The sequence below is a fragment of the Mastacembelus armatus genome, chromosome 17, assembly GCF_900324485.2.
Source record: "Mastacembelus armatus chromosome 17, fMasArm1.2, whole genome shotgun sequence".
In the NCBI taxonomy this organism is placed as follows: domain Eukaryota; kingdom Metazoa; phylum Chordata; class Actinopteri; order Synbranchiformes; family Mastacembelidae; genus Mastacembelus; species Mastacembelus armatus.
The window spans coordinates 17,410,501-17,435,810 of NC_046649.1; the positions used below are offsets into that span (position 1 = coordinate 17,410,501).

At 39.7% G+C, this 25,310-nt stretch overlaps 1 protein-coding gene and 1 long non-coding RNA gene across 4 annotated transcripts in view; one reads left to right on the plus strand and one right to left on the minus strand.

Annotated features, from left to right (window-relative positions):
* Nucleotides 1–275: 275 nt before the first annotated feature.
* On the minus strand, nt 276–15,041 carry emilin2a (elastin microfibril interfacer 2a). The gene is made up of 9 exons (XM_026312863.2): nt 14,730–15,041; nt 13,981–14,106; nt 11,908–12,098; nt 9,784–11,745; nt 3,501–3,851; nt 2,177–2,230; nt 1,694–1,741; nt 1,424–1,564; nt 276–906 (listed from the first exon to the last, which is right to left on the minus strand). Exons 1-9 carry the CDS (start codon nt 14,870–14,872, stop codon nt 572–574), a joined length of 3,351 nt encoding a protein of 1,116 aa, XP_026168648.1. The 5' UTR covers nt 14,873–15,041; the 3' UTR covers nt 276–571.
* The window catches only part of LOC113133872 (uncharacterized), a 31,937-nt gene continuing 8,291 nt past the window's right edge, over nt 1,665–25,310 (plus strand). For 2 of the 3 annotated variants that reach the window (XR_003296026.1, XR_003296025.1), the window contains exons 1-5: nt 1,665–1,748; nt 5,668–5,905; nt 8,056–8,284; nt 11,594–11,719; nt 20,395–20,460. This is a non-coding gene — a long non-coding RNA (uncharacterized LOC113133872). Of the gene's footprint in view, nt 1,749–4,156; nt 4,253–5,667; nt 5,906–8,055; nt 8,285–11,593; nt 11,720–20,394; nt 20,461–25,310 lie in introns of those variants that run through there. The other variant, XR_003296027.1, reaches the window with a different exon arrangement.

Sequence of the window (25,310 nt, forward strand, 5' to 3'; positions counted from 1 at the left end):
TGAGTTTTTTTTTTTTTTTTTTTTTTTTAATATTTTGGAGCATGGAGAGAAGGAATTTAGTATACATCCACTTCACATAATCAGTATGCTTTTTAACTTTAATTTATTTCTAAACGCTTGCCATGCTGCTACATATGCCTCAGTCACCACGTTGATTCGCTCTATTATAGTGTAGATTACACTCTACAGTGATGTGAGCCCATGCTTAAAGATGATTAATCAAGATTTTGTTGCCTAACCAGCAAAACATTCCACTGGTATTTTGAGTCTCTGAGGTGGTTTTGATAAAATGAAACAAACTTTAATGTTAATTTATAAAAACTTTACACATTAAATTTGCAGAAGATACAAAAAGTGACTTTGCTAATCAAATATATTAGAAACAGATACTGCTTCAGGTTTGACAAATGGTTTACAAATGACAATGTAATGACTTTTTAACTGAATGTATAATCTTCACACACAGGCACTCACAGCAAATGAGTGAAAACTGGTTTCTTCAACTTTTTCTCCAGTCCATCTACCTGGGAACAAACTAGTCCTTGAATGTTCCTGTCCTGCTGAGCTCCAGCTATCTTTTGGCCTGTGGTGCATAAAGGAAGATGGCACTGTAGGTGGAGAGGATCTCCCTGGCCTCTGTGGTGGCCAGATGGCCTCCAGTCCTCACCAGGCCCACACGATCTCCTTTTTTTAGGGACAGGATCAGACTGAAAGACACCGATCCTCCACAGCTGCAGTTACCACCGGCTGAGCCCCTGTGTTGACCAGCCACAGGTGCTGCTGAGCTACACAGCCTCTGGACACTGCGGTTAGAAACGGATAGGACGGCTTCTACGTTGTCTCCCTGCTTTGCAGTGAGCAGGCCTGAAATCAGGTATCGGCCGTCCACTGGCACAGTGAAGAGCCCTATAGGGGTGAGATAAGGAAGGATTCATTCTGATGATGTATATTAATAAATACAGTTTATTCAACAGAAAGACGTGAACCCTATTTTTCAAAACTTGAGTTACCAAACAAGTCCTCAAGGATAAAGCAGGCAAATTAACGCTTATATTGTAGATGATGTACTTAATGTGGTCCCTTTACAAGAATTCATTTTGACAAGATTCCTTTGAGATAGAAGTTCAAAGAGGTTGATCAAATTATCCTTTTTGGGGAGTTAAAGAATCATAATCTCTTGTGTAAATCAGCAAATATAACAAACTATAGGTCCTTAATGTATGTTTCCTTTTGACCACTTTTTCACATCCCATCAGAATTCAATATTATTTCTCAGGCAAAACTGATCCAAGTTCAGCTTGGGCACAGTACACTGGCTGTGTACTGTATGCAACAAGTATATATAAATGCAGCAGACCCAGTTAGTTCATGTATGATCATAACATTTTACCTGTTACCTGTAAATGTTTTGTTGTGTGCGTACCTGTGTGGGGATTGTAGTGTCCACCATCGTTGACTAGGACCCTGTTAAAGCGGATGATGCCAAAGTCTCCAGAGAAGGGCTGCTGTGTCAGGCCAGCGGAGAACGAGAAGGCATCTGTGAAAGCGCTGCTGTCGACCAAAACTAGACCCAAAGACACACAAAAGTTATTTCAAATATAAATCACTGTACATTTCTCAGTTTATAATGAGCTTGCTTCCTTATCCATGCAGGTACTAAAATTAAGAGAGATCATTTCAAGGCAGATGTTACCTGGTGAATCGGCGGGCGCTTGATACATCAGGTTCCATGGCACAGGAGCTAAGAGGTGCAAATTTTTAAAAAAGCTTATTTATTTATTTATTTACTCATTATTTAATCCTATTGTCACCTTTATTTTTGTAACAGTCGCATTTATTCACATCTGTCTGTATCTTTAGAAAGTAAAAACACAGATGATTAAATTAAGTCTAGCTACTATTATGTTTTTCACTAATTTGAGTTCCTTCATCATCATCAAATGTAACATTTGCCATGTAGCCCAGGATTAAACTTTCTGGTAAGTGCCTGGAGATGAGCTAAAATCCTTTCACAGTCCGCCCACACATCTTTTAACTAAACACATCCAGTTCCCACTCCCTCATGCTCCCAGGCTACAAATTATTCACTGCATTTCCAATTTTTTACACTCATGTAGTAGGACTGGAAAGCTTGCAGATGCATGCAATGTAACTTGATAATGAAGTGCTACAATACCCTGGCGGCTGTCTGATTGAGGTTTGAAAGATGCAGGCTGCAGAGGAGGATAGCCTACGAAAGAAACAGATGACAAGCACATCGTGTTTTATTATCATCTGAAGAGAAGGGTCAGGAAATGCTCAAGCCAGAGGCAGTTGTTAGGGCAAAACACTGTGGGATCGTTTCCTAGAGAAGGTACCAATTTGTGCTGTTTCGGCTCTAAATAAAACCAGTCAGAGCACAGTAAGAGTAAGACTGATGTCTCTGTTCCTCTGCTGCCAAAATATACCCATGTGAAAGCTAAAACAAAGGTGTTATTGTTCGTTGTTTCTCTAATCATTATATAGGCAGTTCAGTTAATTCAACCCAGAGCTAAAGCCTTTGAAAGCCTTTGAAAGCCTTTAGTATAAAATTCCACTGTGTCTCTGACAAAACAAAAAAACAAAGTACATGGGGACCTAAACCCCTAATATGGCTTCCATGTGTGAAAAAAGCTAAAAAGAATGAAACAGATCCAGGCTCAGTTCCAAATTTTGTTATTGTGGATTAGTTTAAATGAGGATCGGCATGTTGATGTATGAGTTTAATAAAATTCCCTTCTTGTCATTGCTGTTACAGATTCCAGTTTCAGCATTAAATCATACACAAGCAGACTGTGACTCAGTCAAATGTGCATCAGAGTCTGGCGTAACACTTTAGATTACAGCCTGCAATTACAGTGTAGTAATTCAGCAAATATGTGGGAAATCAATGAAATACTAAGTTCAGAAAATGAAAGCAGGGTAGGGAATAAGGTAGTAACAACTTTGTGTTTAAGAGGTACTTAAAAATTATTTTTAATACAATTTACATTATTACTGTTACTGGGGAGCAAATGTTGTTAAGCATGTGTTGTATCTCTGCAGCTGTTACTACAAATGAGTTATGAGTTTTTATATTGTTTACTCTGGAGACGAGTAGGATGTAACTGACAATACATTTTTTTTATATATCATTCTATTAGATCACAGACACTTACAGCACAAATGCACATATTACACTTTCACAAACATTACTTTGGTTTGTTGCAGACTATAAGCATCAGGTGTGTACAGCAAAAGTTACTGTATTTTATGATATTCAAGGTGAATGTGAGAGCGATGGTCTGAGTCCTTCTTGTATTCTCTATACTTCTTAGACCTGGGGTGTTTCAGTATTTCAATGGTATTTACACTGTAATTTGTAGGCTATAATTTAAAACATTGCCAAAACAGGGTTTGTGCCACAAAATTAAGTGAAACTAAAATGAGACTTGAAGGAGATTGTTGGTGTTGAAAACTTTTCCTGATTAGCAGTTACTCACCTGGTGCTCCAGCAAACCCTTTGACAGGCACACTGGACAAGTCCTCGGAGCCTCTCCGCACAGTCACCCTGCGGATGTACCCTGGCGGTCCTGCCTCGCCCGTCTCCACCACTGGCTTCATGGGAACCAGTGGCAGGGTGGGGTGGTTTGTTTGCTGAGGACTAGACGGTTGGCTTGGTGGACTGATCTTAATTGAGTGCGTGTTGGACTGCACTGGTTGGCTGGGATTGTAAGGCTGCCTGGGGTTGGTTGGCGGTGGGATGATGAGAGGGATGTGGATTTGTTGTATTCTGGTTCTGGTTTGAGTTGAATCTGGCAAAGAAGCAGGCCTCTCTGGTCTTAAGGTCATACCTTAGAAAGTGAAAGAAAAGGAAAAACAGTAGTAGGATTATAAATATATAAGTAACCATCACAGAAAGCTTCATGTTATCTTCTAAAAATGCTGCAAGGCTCCAATTTTCTGTATATAAATCCCACTTCCTCCCTCACATTAAGACCACATCCCTCTTCTCTTGAGAATTCTCCTTAACGATTTCTATTCTGATGACAGGCCATATTAGACCCGGCTTGTGCTGCACCTCTGTTGTGCTGTTTTTTTTTTGTTTTTTTTTAATCAGCTGGTTCCATTATTACCCTTCGTAAAAGAAAAGCAGGCGGTCGATGCCAGTTGTAGACACTGTGAAGCATCTGAAGAGAAACTAGTTGGTTGCTTGCCAGACCCCCTGGGCACAGGCATCACTTGGACCTCTGAGGTTTGTGTAGAAGCATTGTCAGTGTCCCAGGGACAAATAACAAAAATAATTACAGAACCCGCTATGTGTCAGCCCCTTTTCACAACCAGGTGCCAGACAGATTTGTGCCATGTTGTATTTAAGGGTCAGTGAAAGATTTTGAGCGTTAAATTGCCTGGTCGGTACTTGGTGCTCTGTGCAAATACTGCATCTGTAATGCCATTTAAACCTTGTGGGTAAGGTTTGGCATAAATGGAGCACATATAACAGGATTACAGCAATGCCATTTAGGCAGAAACACTTATATCAAGGAAATGACCACTTATTGCAAATGATTATACAGTTAGATTTGTTGGAAAAGGCTCAGATCTATCAGGAAACTCTCAAAGTATAAAAGCTACAACAAAGGATCTGCAAGGATAATAAGCATACAAACTCATACATGTAGAAGTAAGAACTAAGCAATAATATACATTACTGTTAACAACGCTAACTGCTTAACAAAGCCAACAATACTAAAACTGTCAACACATAGGAAGCAGGTATGGTGGAAACTGCTACAGCAGCAATGAGGATAAGAAGGTATAAGTGTGTGAGAAATGTTGGGATATAAAGACCATTTTATATGTCTGTGTAAATCAGATTTACTGGTCAGCTGGTAGATGATCAGCTGTCATAACAACAGGCCATAGATGCTTAAGCATGAACTACACTCCTGTTAGTTTTACCATAGCCAACAGTACTACAAGTCAAAAGTTAATTTTTATTGTATTCAAGCTTGTACTGGGGTATAGTGATCAATCCAAAGGTACCAAAATGGAATATTACATATGTTTGCTTGTTCCTTTGGATTTTGAAAGTTATCAGCCACTGTGTTCGTATCTAATAAAATATCAACCAAATTCTTCCTTCTTACTGCAAGTGATACCACAAGCTACTCAGAAACCACATGTTATAATGAAAAATAAATTAGAGCCAGCAATCATGTTGTACTGAGATAATCAGAGATCTCTTCTTCATTTCCTCCCTGTGCCTCCTTCAGGATGCCAGTTGCCTGAGTGCATATTTCCCATGAGCTCTCAGCCTGTGTCTCACTAAGGGGGCAACCGCAGAGTTGAAAAACACACAGTAAGGCGGACACATACACAAGAGTGCTGGTGCAACCAAGACCATCACCAAAACCAGATGTTATTGTTTACAAGCAGATTGAAACACTGCAGGGGGAGGGATGCTTTAGTCAGTGGTGCTTTCATGGATTAGGCTGCACACGCACTCACAAGTGTTTGAAAGTGTCAAGAAAGACTGTAGCAGGCCAGCTGAACTCATGATGTAAAGTGGTGTCAAACAGCACAGAGCAGGGAACGGTGGTTGCACGCACATACAGTAATACATCACTCACAGTCTGACATACATTTTTCTTTTTCCTTTCTGTGCAGCACACATGGACACAATTTCACCCTCCACCCCATTTTCCTCCAGTGATATTAATGATAGGAGGTTTAAATTGTGCACTGTATGGCAAACCTCAGGGACTCCCATTGTGTGTCTGGGTCCATTCTACTCTGAAGACTTCCAGATGGGCTCTCAGGTCAGAGATGGAAACGTCTCACCTCACAGCTCCAGGAATCTCTCTGGGGAAGCTGCTGCAGCCAAAGCGTCCCTTCAGAATTTCTGGTGCTGACTCAATATATACTGTGTGCGTGCGTGCGTGCGTGCGTGCATGCATGCGTGCGTGTCCTCATGGTTAGAACGGTTAGGATAAGCGTTAGGTAAGTAGTGGTTGTGGTGCATGTTAGTCAATATAAAGTCCCCATGAAGAGTGAAAACAAATGTGTGTGTTTGTGTATAGAAGTGTCGAATACAATTTTCCATTCTGGCCCTTCTGACTTCAAAAACATCTTTGATGTCTTGTTTTTCTTGTATTCCCTCATCACGTTAGACGGCTGATCTCACTGCCTCTCTCTTCAATATAAAGTCAGAATAATCAATTGCAAAGCATTGATCCATGAAATCAAAGCATTCATTTTATCCTTATATTAACAAACTGCTTTTTCTGTTTTCTACCTCGTCTGTCAATAGACTTACAGGACAAGGTGGAGGACGAAGAGAAAGAAAGAAAGTCCTCTGGCACTCTTGAGAGGACAAATTGGAAGAAAAAAACCTGAACAGAAGGAGAGAGCAATAAGAAATAACAAGGAAGTGATTTGAGATGGACTGGGCTCACCTCCAAAAAAGGAGTTGTCAAAAAAAAAAAGAGAGGAAAAAACAGCTTGAGAAGCAAATGAGAAAATTCAGCACAAGACTGATTAGTCACTATCTGAGTAAGGAATGCAGAAACTCTGACAATAGTAGCACTTTCCATATATCTATATTTTCTAACATCTATTAATTACATTGCAGCCCTTAAGATATTAAAAACACTTGTGTAATTTCAAAAGTCTTTGATACATGAAGTAATGCACTTTAAATTATGTAAGAGAGTCAGTGCTACTTAACCACAACTCCCTATTGGAAGGAAAAGCGCCAGAGACAAAGACAAACAAGCTGTAATGACAGACCTCTGCTGCAGCAGCTGCTGAGGGCAAAGACATGCCAACGTTTTGCAACTGAAGTCACACAATACCATTCAGCAGTCACACTGACTGAGGGCAAAGCTATTACAGATAATCTCTGTTATGTTATTACAACACTTCATTTGTTTGCGGCCTCCTCGGGGTCTTCATATGACTGTGGAGAATATGAGCTCAGGCGCAATGAGGAAACATTTCAGGAGGCTCTCAGCCATCACCACACCCACAGAATTGGGATTTTATGAAAATCGTATCTGTATTTAGACTTTTTTTTGCTTTCCAGAATTTTAAGACAGCAGTAATTCCTCAGCCACAGGTCTTAACTCCCATTGTCCTAGGATTTGAGATACAGACTAGGAACACAAAGTGCAAGAACATATTTGCCATTAAAGGAAAACTTTTTTGGGAAATACAGAGTGGATGAGAAGAATGATAGCACTTCTGTAGCTGAATGGTAAACAGGAAGAGACTGGCTACCTTAGCACAAAGTTTGGAAACAGCTAAAGTGGATCTGTCCAAAAATCTGCCTACCAGCACCTCTAAGGTTCACTAATTAACACACTATATTTTGTTTTTTAATCCATACAAATGCTAAAGTGTGAAAATCAAAATTTTCTTGATCATAACCAGTTGAGAGACAACCAGCAGTGACTCCAAGAAGTGACTCCTAATTTGAGAGGTACATTGGAGTGTGGAGGTGGGGGTGGATTTTGTTATTTTTGGACCAAACCAGGATAGGGGTCTCCCTGTCTCCAGTCTTCATGCTGAGCTAAGGGTGGGATCTTCTCACGGAACTTTAAGAAAAAAAAATTAAATAATCTGTTTCCACCATTACTGTTTCTCTCAATGATAAATATGAATCTACCACTAGTAGTCTTTAGTTTAACTAAATAAGCAAAGCATGTTACCTATCATCTTGAACTATTCTTTTGAATATACCCACTAATAGAAAGAAAAGCTATAAACATGTTCTTATTGGGATCTATAAACAGCTCCTATACAGGAGGGTTATAGAAACAATAGCACCTGACAAATATTTTTCACAATGCTGCTGCAGTACACACAGTTCTGTTTGATTTAGTACTGGGCAGACGTGCAGTATAATGTTCCATATACGGTAATGAAATCAAATATCACAGTTTGGAAATAACAGGCCATATTTGGCTAAGAGTGAAATGGAATACAAAATGCCTTCATGCACTCTGTCTCTCTACGCTGCAACCATTAACCCAGCCACCCTCCTTTTCTCCTCAGGTCTCTATCACTATTGTTTTGGATGATGGTTTAGGAAAGGGAGGCACTGGTGATGGGGCCCCAGTCATGACATCACAGTTGACAGTATATGAAGCATCTGGTCCTGGGTGTGGAGCCCTGCTTCTTCCCTCTCCATCAAAACTGGCTCCAGCCGTGAATCAGGGCTCTTAATGAGGACCAGACTGCAAGCATCAGGCTGAGGTCACTCTACGGGAATCTCTAAAGGCTGGTATGTGTACATGCGTCAGGAGAACGAGAATAAAGAGGGAGGTGCATTGTGTATAAGACTGTGTGTGTGTAGTGTGCTGAGAGACTGGGAACTGAGGTCGAGATCTACAGTTCTGTGGTAGAAGTAAAGCAGATATCTTGGTGCAAGAATAAGACTTCACAACATGTTCATAAAGGGACTAGGAAAGATGGAATAGTCTGCAAGGGTGTTCTGACATTTACATAAGGGAGCAGTGAGGTATTAAACAGCAAATAAATCAGCAGAATAGTTCAGAGGGCAGGAGACTGGACAAACAGAGCTCGGCATGACATTCAGTTTACCTGTCACATTCCTTATATTAAAACTGGGGAATTCTCAGGACAACATGAATTTAAGTCTCAGGAAGTATCAAATATCAGCCTCTGCCTCTTGGTGCCAGGACATATTAAATGACACACTCAAGGCAAGCACAGGAGGCCCAGTGAACTTGTGTCCTCCCACTCTGGGAAATACCCTGTGGTCATTCATGGGATCTGATCCTTCCCTCCAAGCCTCCATGTAAACTTGACAAGCAGAATGCATTATGTGAAGGATTATCTCCAGGAAAAGTTTGTTTACACAGATGCTAATCACACTTGATAAACTCAAATGTTGGAAGTTTGTGAGGAAGCTGAAATAGACTGTTTATCAGCATTTCTTTGTCCAACTTCTGTTGGCTCCTTTCAGTGCTCGACTGTTCTAATGTGGGAGTCTACTGAAGATTGCATAGCCAAAAAACTTTATACTGAACCTCAGTCTCCCTCTTTTTCTGCCTTACTATTCACCTGAATGCTCTGCTACTGCTCTTTGTATTTTGTTATATCTTTCATAAGCCCCACGTCCACACAAGCATTAATCTTTAGGCTCGAAAGTCAGAATTGGCAGGCTGTGTCCAACAGTTATTCTACATCCATGCACACTTTTTACAAAAACTGGCCAGGTGTGGAAATATTAAAAACTAGGCAGAGAAGTTTGAATTTCTCTTTTAAACTGTTTTTTTTTTTTATTCTTGACACAGACAATTTGTCTGTTTTTGTGTCCAAACTTTATGAATGCCTTCCACAAAACGTTTGCACCTTTGTCCTCATTGAAACAATTATTTCATCTCTTGTTTTTCAGCCCACCTTTACCACCTTTCTACATTTTCTGATTACACAGTTTCAAGCATACTCCAACCTATGGTCTATGTTATGATTGTTCCCACTCCCTGCTGTGTTGAGCCTGTTGGTGTTTTTTAACCATGTTTGAGACCAGATGCCAAATGTCAAGGCTGTACATGTCCATAAACATAAAGCCCAACATGGGTGCTGAGGCCAGGTTTCTGTGCATCAAGTAAAGTTAGATAAATATCACCTCACTTTGACTTGGTTTATCTCAGAAAAAGCTTCAGAAAAGCACTTCTGTAATAATTTCCTTTTTGTAATAGCCTATCCTGTGGTATCCAATAACATCATCAAGCTATTGGTAAATCACCCACTCACCTGGCTCTTTGGCAGTGATGTCTTTCAGAACATGCTTGGCCATCGCAGACAGCTGTGCCTGCAACCTCTGCAAGGAATTCTGTATTGTGTTGATGTCTCTGCCATGATTTCCAATGGTACTATTCATCCTGTGCACACAGCCCTGCAGACCACCAACATGTCTCTCCAGTCCATCTTTTAGCTCTTTCATGTTAGCAGAAACCACATCTAACCTTCCACACACCTTTTCAAGTCTGGTCACTCGTCCATCCACAGCAGAAACGCCATCAGAAACACCCTGTGTGTTTTGTTTGCATTGGCTCAGTTCAGACGACACCAGTTTACTGAGCGTATCAAGCCCTTTCTTCAGCTCCTCCACTTGACGTCTGGTGTCTTCCTGGTTAACGGGGACTGCAATGACTTTGTCTCCTGCTAGGCTACCACTTTGCTCTGCATGGCAGCATGTTACGTTTATTTTGTATAAATCCTGGTTATATTTGCTCAAGGAGTCACTTAACCCAGTCACAGCACCAGCCACACCCTGCACATTGTCTTGGAGATTTATTAATCCCTTCTGAAAGTCCTCCATCATCTTGGCATGTTTCTCATTTCCAGCTGATTGACCTTTAACAATGCTCTGCAGTTGCGTGACCTTGTCTTTGTTGTCATTGACATCTGTGTACAAAACATCTAAGTCATTCCTATACCGATTTAGATCCTTCAGAATGTTTTCTAGAACATGTGGTGTGGATGATGAACTCACTGCACCTGCAGTAATTCCTGAGCTTGAACATCCTGCGGAGCACAACTCTCCAACAGCATTGACCTTATCATCCAACCCTTGGAGGAGGAATTTGTTATTATTGACTTCTGCCTGGATGGCATCCATAGAGTCACCAGACATCCCTGGGAAGGAGTTGTTGCTTATTTCCACCAGCATGTTTGTAAGCTGGTCCTCCATAGTGTTAAGACGATCATCTAGAAGTTGACGAAGTGCAGCCACTTCATCTGTAATCGTACGGGTCAGCTTTTCTTCAATGTAGAAACAGTGAGTCTCTGCATTTTGTTCTGTGATATTTATACGTGCCTCTAGCTCTTCAATCAGGAGCCTGAAATCAACGTCTTCCTCAGGTACAGACAGGTGTGCCAGCTCGTTGTCAATTCGGACATTCAGGATGCGATAAGCCTCTGCAATACGATCAATCTCACGCCACAGGTCTGTGTGGTCACTATGGTCCTCTTCCTCCTTAGATGGAGTTGTCTGCCTCTGAGTTCGTACAGGTCCATCCGCAGCAGTCATGTCCAAACGTAGTGCCCGGATCTCCTTTTTCAGGTTATCCTCCTTGATGTCCACCAGCTTAGACAAGCTGACCAAACCTTGGTCACGGCTGTTTTCACATGTCTTCTGTAAGGTCTGGATCTTGTCATTGCATAAACTTTGTAGCTTGGCCATCTGTTCCTCCACATTCTGGTCTAGCTCCTTCTTTAGCTGCTCAAATTTTCCATCAACGTAAGTCTGTACAACATCAAACTCTGCTATAGCTGGAGTCTGAGACTGAGAAGCATCCATCAGGACTCGTATCTGCCCCTCTTGACTTGTCATGGTTTCTCTTAGGTCTTCTAAAGCTTCATCCTTACTCTTTAGTGCACTGTTTATATCATCCAATCTGGCTACTATTTTTTCTAGTGCCTTGTCTCCAGCAATCCCTCCTCTGGTAGCCTGATGACCATCCAGCACAGCTGGATTCTCCTCTGTGCCTGCGGTTATAGCACTGTCTGGTGGACGCATGTTAAGAAGTGTCACAAGCATCTTCTTTGTGTCTTCCTGCAGATCTGTGCGAAGGTTGGCAGTTAATCCTGTCAAAGCGGACTGGAGATCTACGACTGTCTGAGAGAGGCGCTGAACTTCACCTTCCAGAAGACGCACCTTATCTGCCCCACCATTTCTTGTCTCATGGTACCCGGTTTCCCTCCGCTCTGGCCCTATAATCACCGAGTAATTTAGAGATTTTTAAATGTAAATACAAACAAATGCTGTTTTCCATGAGCAGAATGGTGTTTTTTTCAGTGTTACTTAGTAAAATGTATTAATACTTTCTAATTAAGTATAAATTTACAAAACACTTAACATAAAAAAAATCTTACTCTGTGTATGTCTGACTGAATGTCCAAGATTTGGTGGGGGGTAAGGCTGTGTTCCCTGCACTGTTTGTTGATTTGGAGGTGATTTTAAATCTTTACAGTTAGGACCCTCGTGACCGGGACAGCATCTCCACTCTAACTCTGTGACTGTCTTGTAGTCAATCCTGTATGTGGGTCGAAACCGAGTTTGGTAACTGTAAAACAAGGAAAATGCAGTCATTCCATTGTGTTTTTCAAATATGCATGTAAATTAAGTAACACTGAGCTTTATTTTCAAAATCAAACCCAGACCATTTGTAGTGTCATGAGTGTTATACCTGACTGTTGTACAAACGTGACTTAACTAAAAACTTTTACATTTTATTGGTAACTCTTCACACTTGCAATCACTGAAACGCCTGTCTGTTGGACATAGACATTTTTTGAACTTCCCTGTTCCCTAGTACATCAAAATTTTTTTAGTTTCTAGCCAAGGCAAACACTTTCCACAAAACCAATAGATGACATCACTTCCCTGCAGGCAGGGGTCATGTCATGCAGAACATCTGGAAAGTTGATGTCTGAAACAATCATCCTTGTACATTTCCCAATTGTCACCGTCACAGATTCCAACTTGAATAATAGAAAAAAGAAATGTGAAAACCGGTGGGGCAATAACAGTTAATATTATGGCTGTAATCAACAATATCTGTTTAAACCTCATCCTACCATGAGATAACATGAAGGCAAAAATGTTGTAACTCAGAAATGGAAAAACCCAAGGCATTTACTCACTGCCAGCTCTTTTTGCTTTAAACAAGAACTTGGAAATGTGCTACTGTGACCTAAGAAATATCAGTTTCCAGGGATCTTTCCCACAACAGAGGCTTTTCTGCATGTGTTTGTGTGCAGCACATCTTCCTGCACAGAATGAGTAATAGGATAAATGTTACCAGTTACTGTGGATGTTCCCATTTACAGTAATTGATAATTAGTTTGTCTTAAAAATTTTGGGTTCAGATGTGGGTTTAAATCAAATTAAATGGTACTTCAATTTGCTGTATTATCTTATCAAAGTCAAATAAATGAAAAGAAAATAATAGTGGTGAGAAAAGCCCATACTGCCAGAAAAGCATGACGAACTGTAGAGTGTTCACAAAATATTTAGCTAGCACATCTTAAAATATACACGAAGAACACATTTTTGCATTCATAAATATTTGGATTACACACATGAACTCTGATAATGAACCTTATGTACTGCTCCCCATTGTTTATTTTTAGGGACATTAATTCAGCACAGAAGTAAGCACAGCTCCTGAATCATTGATGAGATTCTCTTTGATGCGATTTTCAAATGAACTGATAATATATTATTTTTCCACAGTGACAATAAAGTCTACATTCATTGCCATTAACCTGATAATGAGTAACTAACAGCTGTAAACCAGTACTTGATAAAACTACATGCACAATTATGCAGTTTTAGACTGGCAGTGACAAACCTGTCCTGTGAGAGGAAATAACTTGATTCATTAAAACCGTGATGCATTGAGACAAATTAATTCTGTTTTGAGGGGTGTAAGAAAAAGCAGTGCTAGTATGTTTGGTAAGAGAAGATACACAAGTGTGTGAAAGGGTGAAAAAGAGTGTTGGTTAGCATGAACTATTAACACTGGCTTAAATTTGAAATGTACTTTTGTCTACTGTAACGATACTATAACTATAGCCATGATATAGTTGGGTGGGTGGGGGATTCTAAGACTCAGGAGCAGATTCAGGGGAAAGTGAAGGCTATTTCACAGTCAGGGTGTTTCCTCTTAATATGAACCTAACTCTAACCATTTATCTCTGCCTATTCCAAGTGCTAGGAATAGATTTTTAGTATAAAGTATAGTAAAGTTTTAGAGTTACATTTTGTGTTCAGCCATTTGCTCCTTTGAAAGCGATATTTTAATGAGAAAAAGGCAGAAAAACACTTCTTATGTTCTGCCAGCTGAATTTCTTCAGTCACTGTGAACATGTTCTGCCTCACGTCTGTCTCATACATCTAAACATGCACCCTCAACCCTTTCCCCTTGCTCCCCGGATGCTCACGTCACTTGCTGCTGGCAGTTGGGCTGGTAGGCTGGGCACGGGGCCACCACGGGCTCCTGGAAGCTCTCCACACTCCCCTGCACGGCGCAGCTCACTTTTTTGTGCACCACATAGGCACACCAGTTTCTGTTATAGAGGGAGAGATAAACAACAGCTTCAAGATATATAGGGAGAACTGTACTAAATGTAGAGGAACACTGTGCAAACGCCACGGGAAATATATGGGCATGCTTATTAGTGAGATTGCAATAAAAAATATCTTTAGAACCGTGTGCTCTCCCTACAGGACGCGTAATTTAAGCGGTGTTTTGTTCCCTTTTAACGCTTACCTTTGTTAATTCATCAGGAAACAGCTGCAAATGCGCTAATGGTCTCTTGTAAATGAGAGATGGCAGTAATCACTGACATTCCAGCGTTTATCTGCATTTTATCACCTGTGGCTACACTGGCAACCTCCAGCCACATTTAGTCACAGGCTGATAAAAGGCACAGTGAATGTGAACAGGCTATATATGACCATAAGAGGCAATATCTTGAGCGAGTGTTGGGGGTCATTCCGATCAATAACGGGGTTGGAAGTCATCGCATTATTATTTGCAACTGCGCAACCAAAGCGCGCAGCCTTCATCTTCAGAAGTGTGATTAAAAACACACCCGCGTTGAACTTTGTTAAAAAAAAAAAAAAAACATTCAAAAAACAGAAAAGTTCGAATGATTCTCAACATCAGAATGAAAAACCCAATACTTACCTATTTCTGTGTCTGTGTACCACTCCAGTGTATCCAGACTGGAACAAGTCATAAGAGGAGGGAGCCCCGTAGGTGAACTGTAAGTTCAAAAACAGTGTGAAAACCGTCCATAGCCAGTTCATGTCTACATGCCTGTAATTCATATTTAAACGCTTTAACTAAATATTCCCAGCGTTAGAAACAGGACTTCTGTGTTATTATTACGCGCCGCAGAACCCAACACTAAAGTCACATTGACCCAATGACTTGTCCAACTCCAGTAACTGAAGTTTGGGGAAGTCCACATTCGCTGCAGCTCCCTTGGAATGACGTTTAGGACCAACACCCTCCTCCCAAAAAACTCAGCCTGGGGAAAAAAAAAAAACTCCCCCAGTCTAGAGTCTGATAGGTGTCTCAGCTTGTGGTAAAGTTTTGCTTTAATTACATTTATTTATTGAAGTCTTTAGAAAGAAACAGCCAAACAGCCATTAATTAAAGCAAAGACTAAGAGGATGCTGCCACCAAAAAAAAAAAAAAAAAAAAGGATTTGGGATCCAACTCAATTAAGTCTTTGTCATCCAACAGCCATTCATTCACACCTCACTGATGAGCAGAATAGGATGGGACCTTTTGAATGCAAACTTCAGTGCAGACAGAGGTGTATGCAGTGATTGTGTTGATGTTATTCATGAGCAGGGACAACAGTAGTCATTTGCATTCTGTCTGCTCTGTTGGTGAATAGGAGAATATATACATAGTGTGCAGTCTGTTCTTATGTATGTATAACTCGCTGAGCAAAGTCTGGTTTTTAAGCCAAACAGCAGTTAGCTGAGCAATATATTAATGTGCACAGCGATAGATAGTATAGCACATTAGTTACACAAAAGCTTCAATTCACAGCACTCGAGGCAGGAACTCGTTGTCAGTGCTGTAGTGCTTTGTGAAAATGTGAGCATGAGGAGAGTTTCTATGCACACAGAGGTGCTGTGAAAATAATTTCTGTGAGATGGCCTTAAGCAATTTCCCCCAGCTTCCCAGAGCGCTGTTGAAGGGCATACAGTATGACTTTCTCCAGATCAGACAGATGCTGTCAGTTAGCACAAGAATGATTATGGGAGGAAAGAAAAACAGAAAGCAAGTTACAGAACGACAGACAAGACCAAGTGAGAATGAAGGCACTAGATGTGGTATAATGACTCAGTGGGATGCTTTAAAGCAATATGAGAAGAAAAGATGTATAAACACATGTGAACACACATGAAGGCACAATAACAGCTCCTCCCTCACCCAAAAGTCCCTTTTACCATTGAAGAAGCTTTTTCCCTGAACTGCTGTCAGAGCAAAGATAGCCCTTCCCAAAATAAGACTATGTCATCAGGTAGTGTGCACAGGGTCTGTCAAGTGAGAGATGCTGGAATAGGCTATGTAAATGGATAGTGTTTTATTTAAGCTATTGTCAGGTCAAACTGACATGTCATCATGTACACGATCCTTTAATGAGATTGTTGACAATTTTATTGGCTGCCTTTTGTTGATTTCTTCTCAGTTTCTTATATTTAGACATATGTCTATCCTAGATTATACATTCACCAACTCCAGCAAACATCCGAACAATTCAGCGAGAAGGAAAATATGTAGTCAGCGAGGTTCTTGTGAGTGAGATATTTGTCAGTTTCAGGTTGTTTTTTATCTCTCCAGAAGAGGGCAGCACAGCAGCAGTAAAGAAAGTAAAAACTCCCCCTTGTAGTCATGGCAATTCCTTTCCAAAAGTGTTGGAGTGAGAAAAGGACATTTCATTACTGAGATAGTAAGAGTGCCTGAATTTCTCCATCAACATGTCATGTTATGCTCATGTCAAATATCTGTGTTGGCCACTCTGAATTCTCCATTCATTTATTACTGCAGATTTGACTCTAATCATATTATCTATCAGACTAAATTATGGTCAAATATACTTCTGTCTTACATTATTTGTCACTTTCACATTATCTGTTTGAGCGGTTAGTAAAATCACACATGCTACACTTTATTCTCTCACCTCTAATTGTTGGTGGATAGAAGCCCTCAGTCTTTACTTAGCGCACTTAATTTACATGATGACATTATCAACGCACACACTGCACACCTGCGTGTCGTGCTCAGGTTAAAAATATTCATTACCTTTGTATATGCCCTGACATTCATGTGGAACGTGAGGTAAGATGAGTCATGACTAAAGGAAAATACCAGGCCATATCTTTCAGTTAAAAAAAACACTCTGTTTTTAGCCATAAATCCAGGAGACGATTCCTCGTTTCACCTCTCTTAGATCGATTTCTTATTTTTTGACTTTGCAGACGTTGGAGGACTGATTGGAATTGGAATAGCCTGCACTGAACTTAGGGTAGATCCTTTGCAGAATACAATACATTTGTCATCGAGACATGTATTTTACAAGGCCACTATTCACCAAAACTGCTTTTGAATCCTTTAAATTCATTGTGCTTCCATCAAAGCACTGACCTTGATCTTTATGTTAAATTATAATAAATGTGTTGGTGCAGTTTGGGGTGCGTCTTCAAGGATGCTACTGAGGCAGCACAAAGCATTTTTTTTTTTCCTTGGAAGGACTAGTTTTGTGCTGTATTGCAGTCACATACAGTACATGTGTGTCCTGGAACACACACCTTCATATCATGAGGATCAAATTAAATTCATCCTGAGATAAATGTGTAAGTGCACTCTGGATTTTGTGGGCATTATGTCTTTGTAAGCATACACATGCCCTTAAAACACACACACACACACACACAAACACTGGGTTCTTGTGTCACCCAGGGAGACTGAGCAGTGCTGAGATCGCTTTCATTTGGCAAGCAGCAGCTACGCACCATGTGCATTACACCATGATACTGTTGCACTTACACTGGGTGACTCAGTGGGAGTGCCAAGGCCCGCACACACTGCCAACACAGGTGCTTTTCAAAGTGAGGTCAAGGGGCTGCCTAAGGGTGCTGTGGTGGGATTGTTACTTCAATTTCTCATTTATCTCCTTTAGCTCCACAGAGTGAAACAGAGAGTATGAGACATGGTGTTTTGATCTCACCTTAATTACTCATTGCAACACTTTTTGGTGAATTTAACAAAATGTTCTTATTCTGAAGCCCCGAGCCTAATTTGAGGTCTACCGATTTAAGAGCTCTGTGCATCATGCTCCTGAGGTGGGGGTGCAGGATTATTTGTTCCTTTTAGATACATTGCACATATTTAAGATGCAGTACACACAATTTATGGCACAGTGAAGCAGTCGAGGACTCCCAATATCATTGCATGCTGTTACACCCACTGTCAGAGAGTCTTTGAATGTGAGTTAGGTGTAAGGGAAGCAGATATCATGATACCTCAGAGAATCGACTCCAGATCTTCTTCTACCATTATTTCAGATTTATTCCTTTTGTCTGTATTTCTCTACTCTCCCATCTCCTTTATGTTCGCTCCAAGAGAAAAAGATTCAAGACTGACTTGTATCATCATTGCTCTATTATAATCAACTGACTTATAATAGCACCATATTAGTCGACCTTTCCATTACATTTGACACTTGCATTTTAGGTGCTTAGTCAGATTTATCTTCTCAGATTATTAATTGGTATAACACTGTGAATGACCTCTCTGGAGCAGGCTGTTGGATTTTTCTTGTTTTGCTGAAGAAAAAGCATAATGGGTATGATTCACTATAGTGCCATGATCAGAACATAGGATTTAGACAAAGTTCAAACAAATGTCATGGTCGGAGACAGACGGGGAGACAGACTTGGAGACAGAGAGAGATGTAGTTGCCTGTTGTGGGTCTACACAAATAACAAACCCACCCACACACATACAAAATCTCCCCCCTGTGTCTCTCACACATGCACATGCGCCTGCGCATGCAGACACACACAGCAGATTAGGAAAGCTGATTTATTGGTTGTAAAATGTTAATATAGCTATAAGCCGTGCTCATGAATTGTTAATTAAGACTGTGACAGACTCGTCACCTAAAATGTTAATGAGGTGAGACTGCATCAAGGCCGAGAGGTCTCAGTGAGGTACTGAGCAAATACAACAGATGAGCTGAATCCATAAGACCTCCATGTGCTATAATAAGAACTGCTGAGGGCACCTAAGATGGGTCATGCCCATTCAGTCATAAAGTAATTAAATTAATGAATGGTGGTGTGTGAATTAACCATTGTGATAGTGAAAGTGAATGATAAATGTAATCCATTTTTACCCTCACCCAGCCTATATCTGTACCATCTTATTCAACCTGACTCATCAGTGGTGAAGTATTCAGCTATTCTTAACTTTATATCCAAGATTAAATAAAACAGAACTTTATTCATCCCAAAGGAAATGCCTGTGCTGAAAATGCTAAAGGTATATGAAAATAGCACATTCTCCTAATTCTTGCCAGTACTGTCCAGCTCTGACAGTGTCGGCCTCTGACTGATGGTTACTGGGAGGAAGGACCTCCTCCTGTAGTTAACCATAAAGGCATGAAGAGAGAGGGAAGTACTGTCAATCACACTCTGTAGTTTGAGCAGCATCTTTCTCTGACACGTCCGACAGAGAATCAGGTTCCACTTCTGTTTATCTACTGCAATGATAATAGATAGTAGGAGTTCAGGTATATCTAATAACATTAACAACTGCTGATCTTTATGTAGGCGTGGCAGTGGGCCACTCAGATGAGCCAGTTAATTGGAAACCAGGTACAACTTGGTAATTAGAAACAAACAAGTGCTGATAGGTCTAGTTATTTAATAGTAAATAAATCTGGTCAAGTTGGACCAAGCCATAGCTACCATATATCATGATGTGTAGCTCATTAGAAATGCATTTTTTAATCTTCATTTTTATGTAAAAAATGAGAAGTGACTAGTTAGTTGTAAAATAATATTTGCACAATAATCATTTGCACTTACGTACTTAATTTAATATTTTAAAATTTTAATTTTAAATGTAATTCATCATTTTCAGGTTCAGCATAACAAAATAGAGTCATTTTAATAAAGTGGACTAAATCCAACTGTCCACAGTATATACAATGTTTATCTTCACAGTTAGAGCTGCAAGAAATCAACATACCCACAGTTCATTAGAAGTAGTCAGTGTGTCAGCTGCACATTAAATAAAACCAAAATAGCTGAATATGTTTCATATTTTGCTCGCTTGTTTTCTAAGTTATCTGTGAAACTCTTTCCATCAATTTATTTTAATTACCTGCAGCTTTTCGCACCGCTTCCTCTTTGTGTATTGCATCTACACAATAGAGTAACGTTACATAGCGCCCTTTAGTATGCACAGTTTTTGAGGGGAAAATGAAAACGATTATCTCACTTGAAAGTCCATTGAATCTAAAAATACCAGCCTGTGTCTGTGTTAATGTTTCACAGCGTTATTTCCTCAGAGTAGGATTAAAACATTATATTTCGTTGTAAATTTTGGCAGTCGGGTTGCCATGTCCTTTACTAGCTAGCTAACGAGCTAGCTAACTAGCTAAATCATGCTCCATGTTTGCAGTTTTAAACATTCGATGCTACAAATATTTTGATTAATGTAGAGTCAGTCTGTTCACCTTCCAGTCATGTCACTTTGGGATACTCATTTGAAATATTATCCAGCCTATGGTCCTTAGTTTTCCCTCTTCTATACTTTGCAGCGTTGGACATTAGCAGCAGCAGCTAAATATTTCCCGAGGATCTCTGCTTCACATCCCCTGGCTAAGGTAGGTGGATTTTTGTGACTTCTTGGATATTTAGTTTGTGTTTGCAGGATTTGCTGTTCTCTTTTTGCTTGTGGTTTATGTTTTGCTAGCTTCTTTGTGTTGCCATCGTGCTAACCCTAGCATTTGCTAATGGCATTAGCTTAACGTGGACTGCTGTCTGACCAAAGTTTTGGTTGTTGTTGTTGTTGTTGGGGATTGTTGTGCTTTGGTGGTGAAATGTGCACCCAGTCGTTAGTTTTTTTTAGGTGCACCTGGTTCAAACTAAAGCAGTTTTAATGCAATAAATCATCATGGATGTTATAAAGTAAGTGACTGTGTGAGCTGCATTACACACAGATGGGTTTCTGTTATTTTGCCCACCCTCATTTAAATGAATGGGGCAAACCAAAAAATTAGAGACCAGTCTGGACTGTTTATTGTATAATGCAGTACAGTCAAACAGCACCACAAGGTGCAGCCTCAAAACTGAATAGACTGAATCAACAACTCTCTTAAACAGTTTGGACAACAGCTGCTGTGTTGAGACTATTTGTTTCGGCAAGGTTTACCAAACAACTTGGCAAATGAGTTTAAATATTTGATTTGTACATTTATACCCAATTGCTGCCATTGTTTTTAGCATGTTTTTTCTTTTGACTGACTTAAATCTCATGTTTTAAGCAGAGCGCGGTATCGTATGCTGGTTTTAGGAAATACGAACAAGTGTAATATGTTCCATGTAGTACTGATTTGATAGAAAACTCATCATGACTTTTGTCACTTTATACATCAGTGACCAATATTTCATACTCAGCTAGGTAATAGAGAAATATTTCCACCGAAAGCAATGGGATTATCTGCTCCTATCACATTAAATCTAAGCTGCTGATTTGAATCAGCTTCACTTACTGGCGACTTTTACCATGTACTGATGGTCAGTTGCTGCTTATCAACATGAATTTGTGATTGTGTGTTATATAAGTGTGTAATCTACTGTAGCTCATGTCTTTGCCTGCTGCTGTTTAGTTGGATTGGTGGGTTTTGGTTTAACTAGCTCCAGACATTAATAATAATCTCCCTACAGTAGTTGAAAGTACTGAAGGAAGAAATCAGACAAAAGATTGTCACACTAACTGATGGCTCACAATAGCCTAAATGTAATTAACACAGCATCGCTTCAGTTAACACAAATCTTCATTAGGCCTTGTCAAGTAAACAGCCCAGAGCCAAAACAAATTTAATATTGGACATAAATCCACCTATCATGGTGGGTGTCATCTGGATGATTTAGAGTCTCAGACTGGGCCAGATACTCTCTCATATGATACTGTATGCCAATGCTTACACTGCAAAATAGGTACAGATTAAACCACTTAAAGATCTGTAAGAACTTATTATGCCTAGAATGTCACTAAAAGTCAGTAACATAAATTAATTATCAAGGAAAGAAACAGTTACGTACCATACAGAGGAAACGCTAATTAAGACAATTCATACAACCTGATGTCACCAAGTTGGTGGCTGCACCTTTAAATATTATGCAATTTTGACTTTACCTTCAGTCTTTTCAATCTGTGCTGTTCTGATCTTGGTGTTTCCTTGTGGGGAGTGATGAAATCAGCATCTACTAGTGAAATTCACTTTGTACTGTCTCTGTTTTCATGGGATAAGTCCATACCTTGGTTGACTAGACTGTTTTTGAAGATCAGACATTGCATTCAGTTCTTATAAAGTTGTACCAGTAACCTGGGGAGTTTGTTAAAAAACAAATGTTGGCCAATATATTGTTAGTGGATTTTCAAAATGTAAACCTTGATCGGTCTAGATAATTCAGTGTCAGTTATTCAACATTAGCTCTGTATGGGGAAATGAAGATAGAATTTCATGCTTAGGACTATAACCTTGGAAGATAACTGGATTTGTTCATTGTAACCCTGCTAAAAAGGGAGCACATGGTTATTGTGGACAGAAGAAAGAAGTATAACAATCAATAACTCTTTCACTGTACATATGGTGAGTATGGTAGTAACGTTGATTAGAAAAATCAAAACCTTGTTTAATGAGACCATACTGTAGATTTGAAAGAGATAAAAAAATGACCAAAACAACTATACACAAGGAACCTGGGAGGAGACATAATGCTCTTTGCTTTAGCAGACTTTATGAAGTTCATGTTTTCACGCAGGAGAGATGTGATATTCTCCTCCTCTCACATGTAACCAGACTGCCTGTTAGACTTTAATTAACTTTTCAATGAGTTTTTATCAAAGACGCACTTCTTTAGTTGACCCCAACTTTCCATGTTTCATCCTTTTGATTTTCTCCTTTTACTTTATTTCATTTTTTTAATATCTTTATCTTTCTTTTCACTCCTTTGTCAGCCACAGCTGCGTAACATAATTTAGTCAAGGACTACTCTGAGTCAGACATAAGTGACGTAACCCTCTTTCAGATGTTGTTCTTTTGTTGTTCAGAGGGAACAAACACTTCTCCGTCTGCGCGTTTGTGTAAAAGTGTGAAGAAAGACATAACCCTGAGCTTTGGCTTGAATTCTGTAGTGATTGTTGGAAAAGGGTCCATTTTTTTCAAAAGATTTGATGCACTTTTTCATGTTTGATTTCACCTCAAACTTTAGTAAGGCATGAGATCTTTTAATGTGTACATTGCTATTCATATATGATGCTTGCTTAGAGTGATGAAAATATTACATTCAGGTTGATTAAATAATGTTTAATGTAATTTATGAATATGACTGTCGTTATTTCTAATGACATCAGTAGAGTATTGATCTACACCTTTATGCTGCAGTATGACTCAGAATGATGTAAATGTTTTTTTGTGTTGCGTGTACTGCGGGCAGGGCTGGGTGTGATGATGTCAGTATGACATTAGAAAGGATCTGTAATGTTAGGAGTTAATAGGCCTACTTTGCAACTCCTCACTCCCTTTACTGTACATATACACATTCCCTCAGTGTCCCTACTCTTCCCACATGCAGCACACCCCCATTGTGTGCAGCATTTCACTCTGTGCCAAAGAACCCAGCAGAGATTCACACAAAAGTAGTCATCTCTTTCAACAAAAAAAGAAAAAAAAACTCTGTTCTTCAGCAAGACACAGGCTGAAGAGAAGGGGGAAAGAAAATGCTGATTGCTAGTGGTCTCTGATCCATTTTAGTGTGAATGTAATTGAATCCCCACTGTGTGGATTCTCTCAGAATCACAGAAAACTCTGACTGAATAGCTGAAAGGACAGAGAAAAACAGGCTTCATCTCACAGCTCTGTCTACATGAGTTTTATCCCTGTCAAATGTATCAGCACAGTTTAGCACACACAGCCTGTGTTTAGCCATCATGACTTCATTACAGCAGTCTTGCTTGTGAACCTTTATGGAAATAGTTTTTATGTTCATGGGGATTTATGTCATATACCACAGCATTTACAGCATAAAACAGGAAAACACATACAGAACAGTGTAAAACACAAGATTACTAAATAAAACTAGCACATTTATGTTCATCATAAGCACAAATGAATCTTTTTTACCAAATTGTTTACAGTGTAATGGTGCCTGTCTTAATGAATTTTTAGTCCTGACAGCGGGAGTTCAACATACTGATTCCCCAAACATAGAAAGTTGTTTTTCTGAAAGATTTTTGAAGGGACACTTCTGTTTGCTGAGCCAAAACCCTGAGAGGTTTCAGCATGTCAGTAAGCACCTTATGAGCCTGTTTTTTCAGGCATGTGTGGGTAAGTCTTCATAGGAATGCTTGGATTATAGCCTGTCTGAAACAGAAAAATCCAATAATAATATTTTCTCTGATTGTTTTCTTAAAACAAACCATGACAACATTTTTCACAAGTGCAACCAAGTCATGTACTCTGCAGGACAGAAAGCTTGTCAGCATAGAAAGGTGATGCTGCTTCAAGGCAACCTGTATCTCTAGCTTCAGCAGACAAAATTATATTGGCCAGGCATTTGCATTCACTATCAATGAACAGCAACCTTTGGAACACAAGATTGGTTTAGTTTTGGTAGTCCCTGAGTGAAAGTTTCAGTCAGTCTAAAGGAGAGAAAAGGTTAAATCAGTACAACAGTCTTAATTGTGAACTTGCTTTTGCAGCCTTGCTCAACATTTTTATGTTTCGCAGATTTTACATGGAAATCTATGTTGTTTTGTATACCAGGCAATAAGCTTAAACGTCCCTGTTTAGATACATAGCCACCCCTCTGTTTACTTTTGTTCAGACTCAGACAAAAGTGAAAGGGTCTCTTTTTGCTTGAAAAATATGTTATTTTGCCAGTGCAAAGCTTAACATGACCCCTTAGCTATAATAGTTCTAATTATGACTAGAGCATCCTATTTGGAAAAAAAAAATGTTTTAAGTGTGGAGCAGGATTTCTGGATACCTCATCTGTTGTTTTTTGCTACTTGAAGACTGCAGTGTCTTTATGTGCTTTAGTGAGGACTTTGGCTGCCATATACTCCTTGGAGTAGAGGCTGGCAGCAAAGGCTCATCTGTAACACTGGAGACAATGATTAGAGAGGGAATCAATAATACATGGTAAGGGACGGCTAATGTACCACAGGGACTGACAGACAGACAGCGACGTCTCCAATACCCAGCATGCCATCCCATATCCGCTGGTTTCGACACACACACCCAGACAAAGCAAGCGCATGGAGTATGAAAAGCAACAGGGGAAATAAAAGCTGTGGAAGAAAAAGGTTAGACAAATACAGATAAAGGAGCTTGAAAAGCAGAGAAAAAGAACATACAAGTATCATAGGAGGAAATCAAAAAACACTGGACACCTATAAATTAATGTAAAATTACATCTGATCAAATTAGTAACATCCTCAAATCAC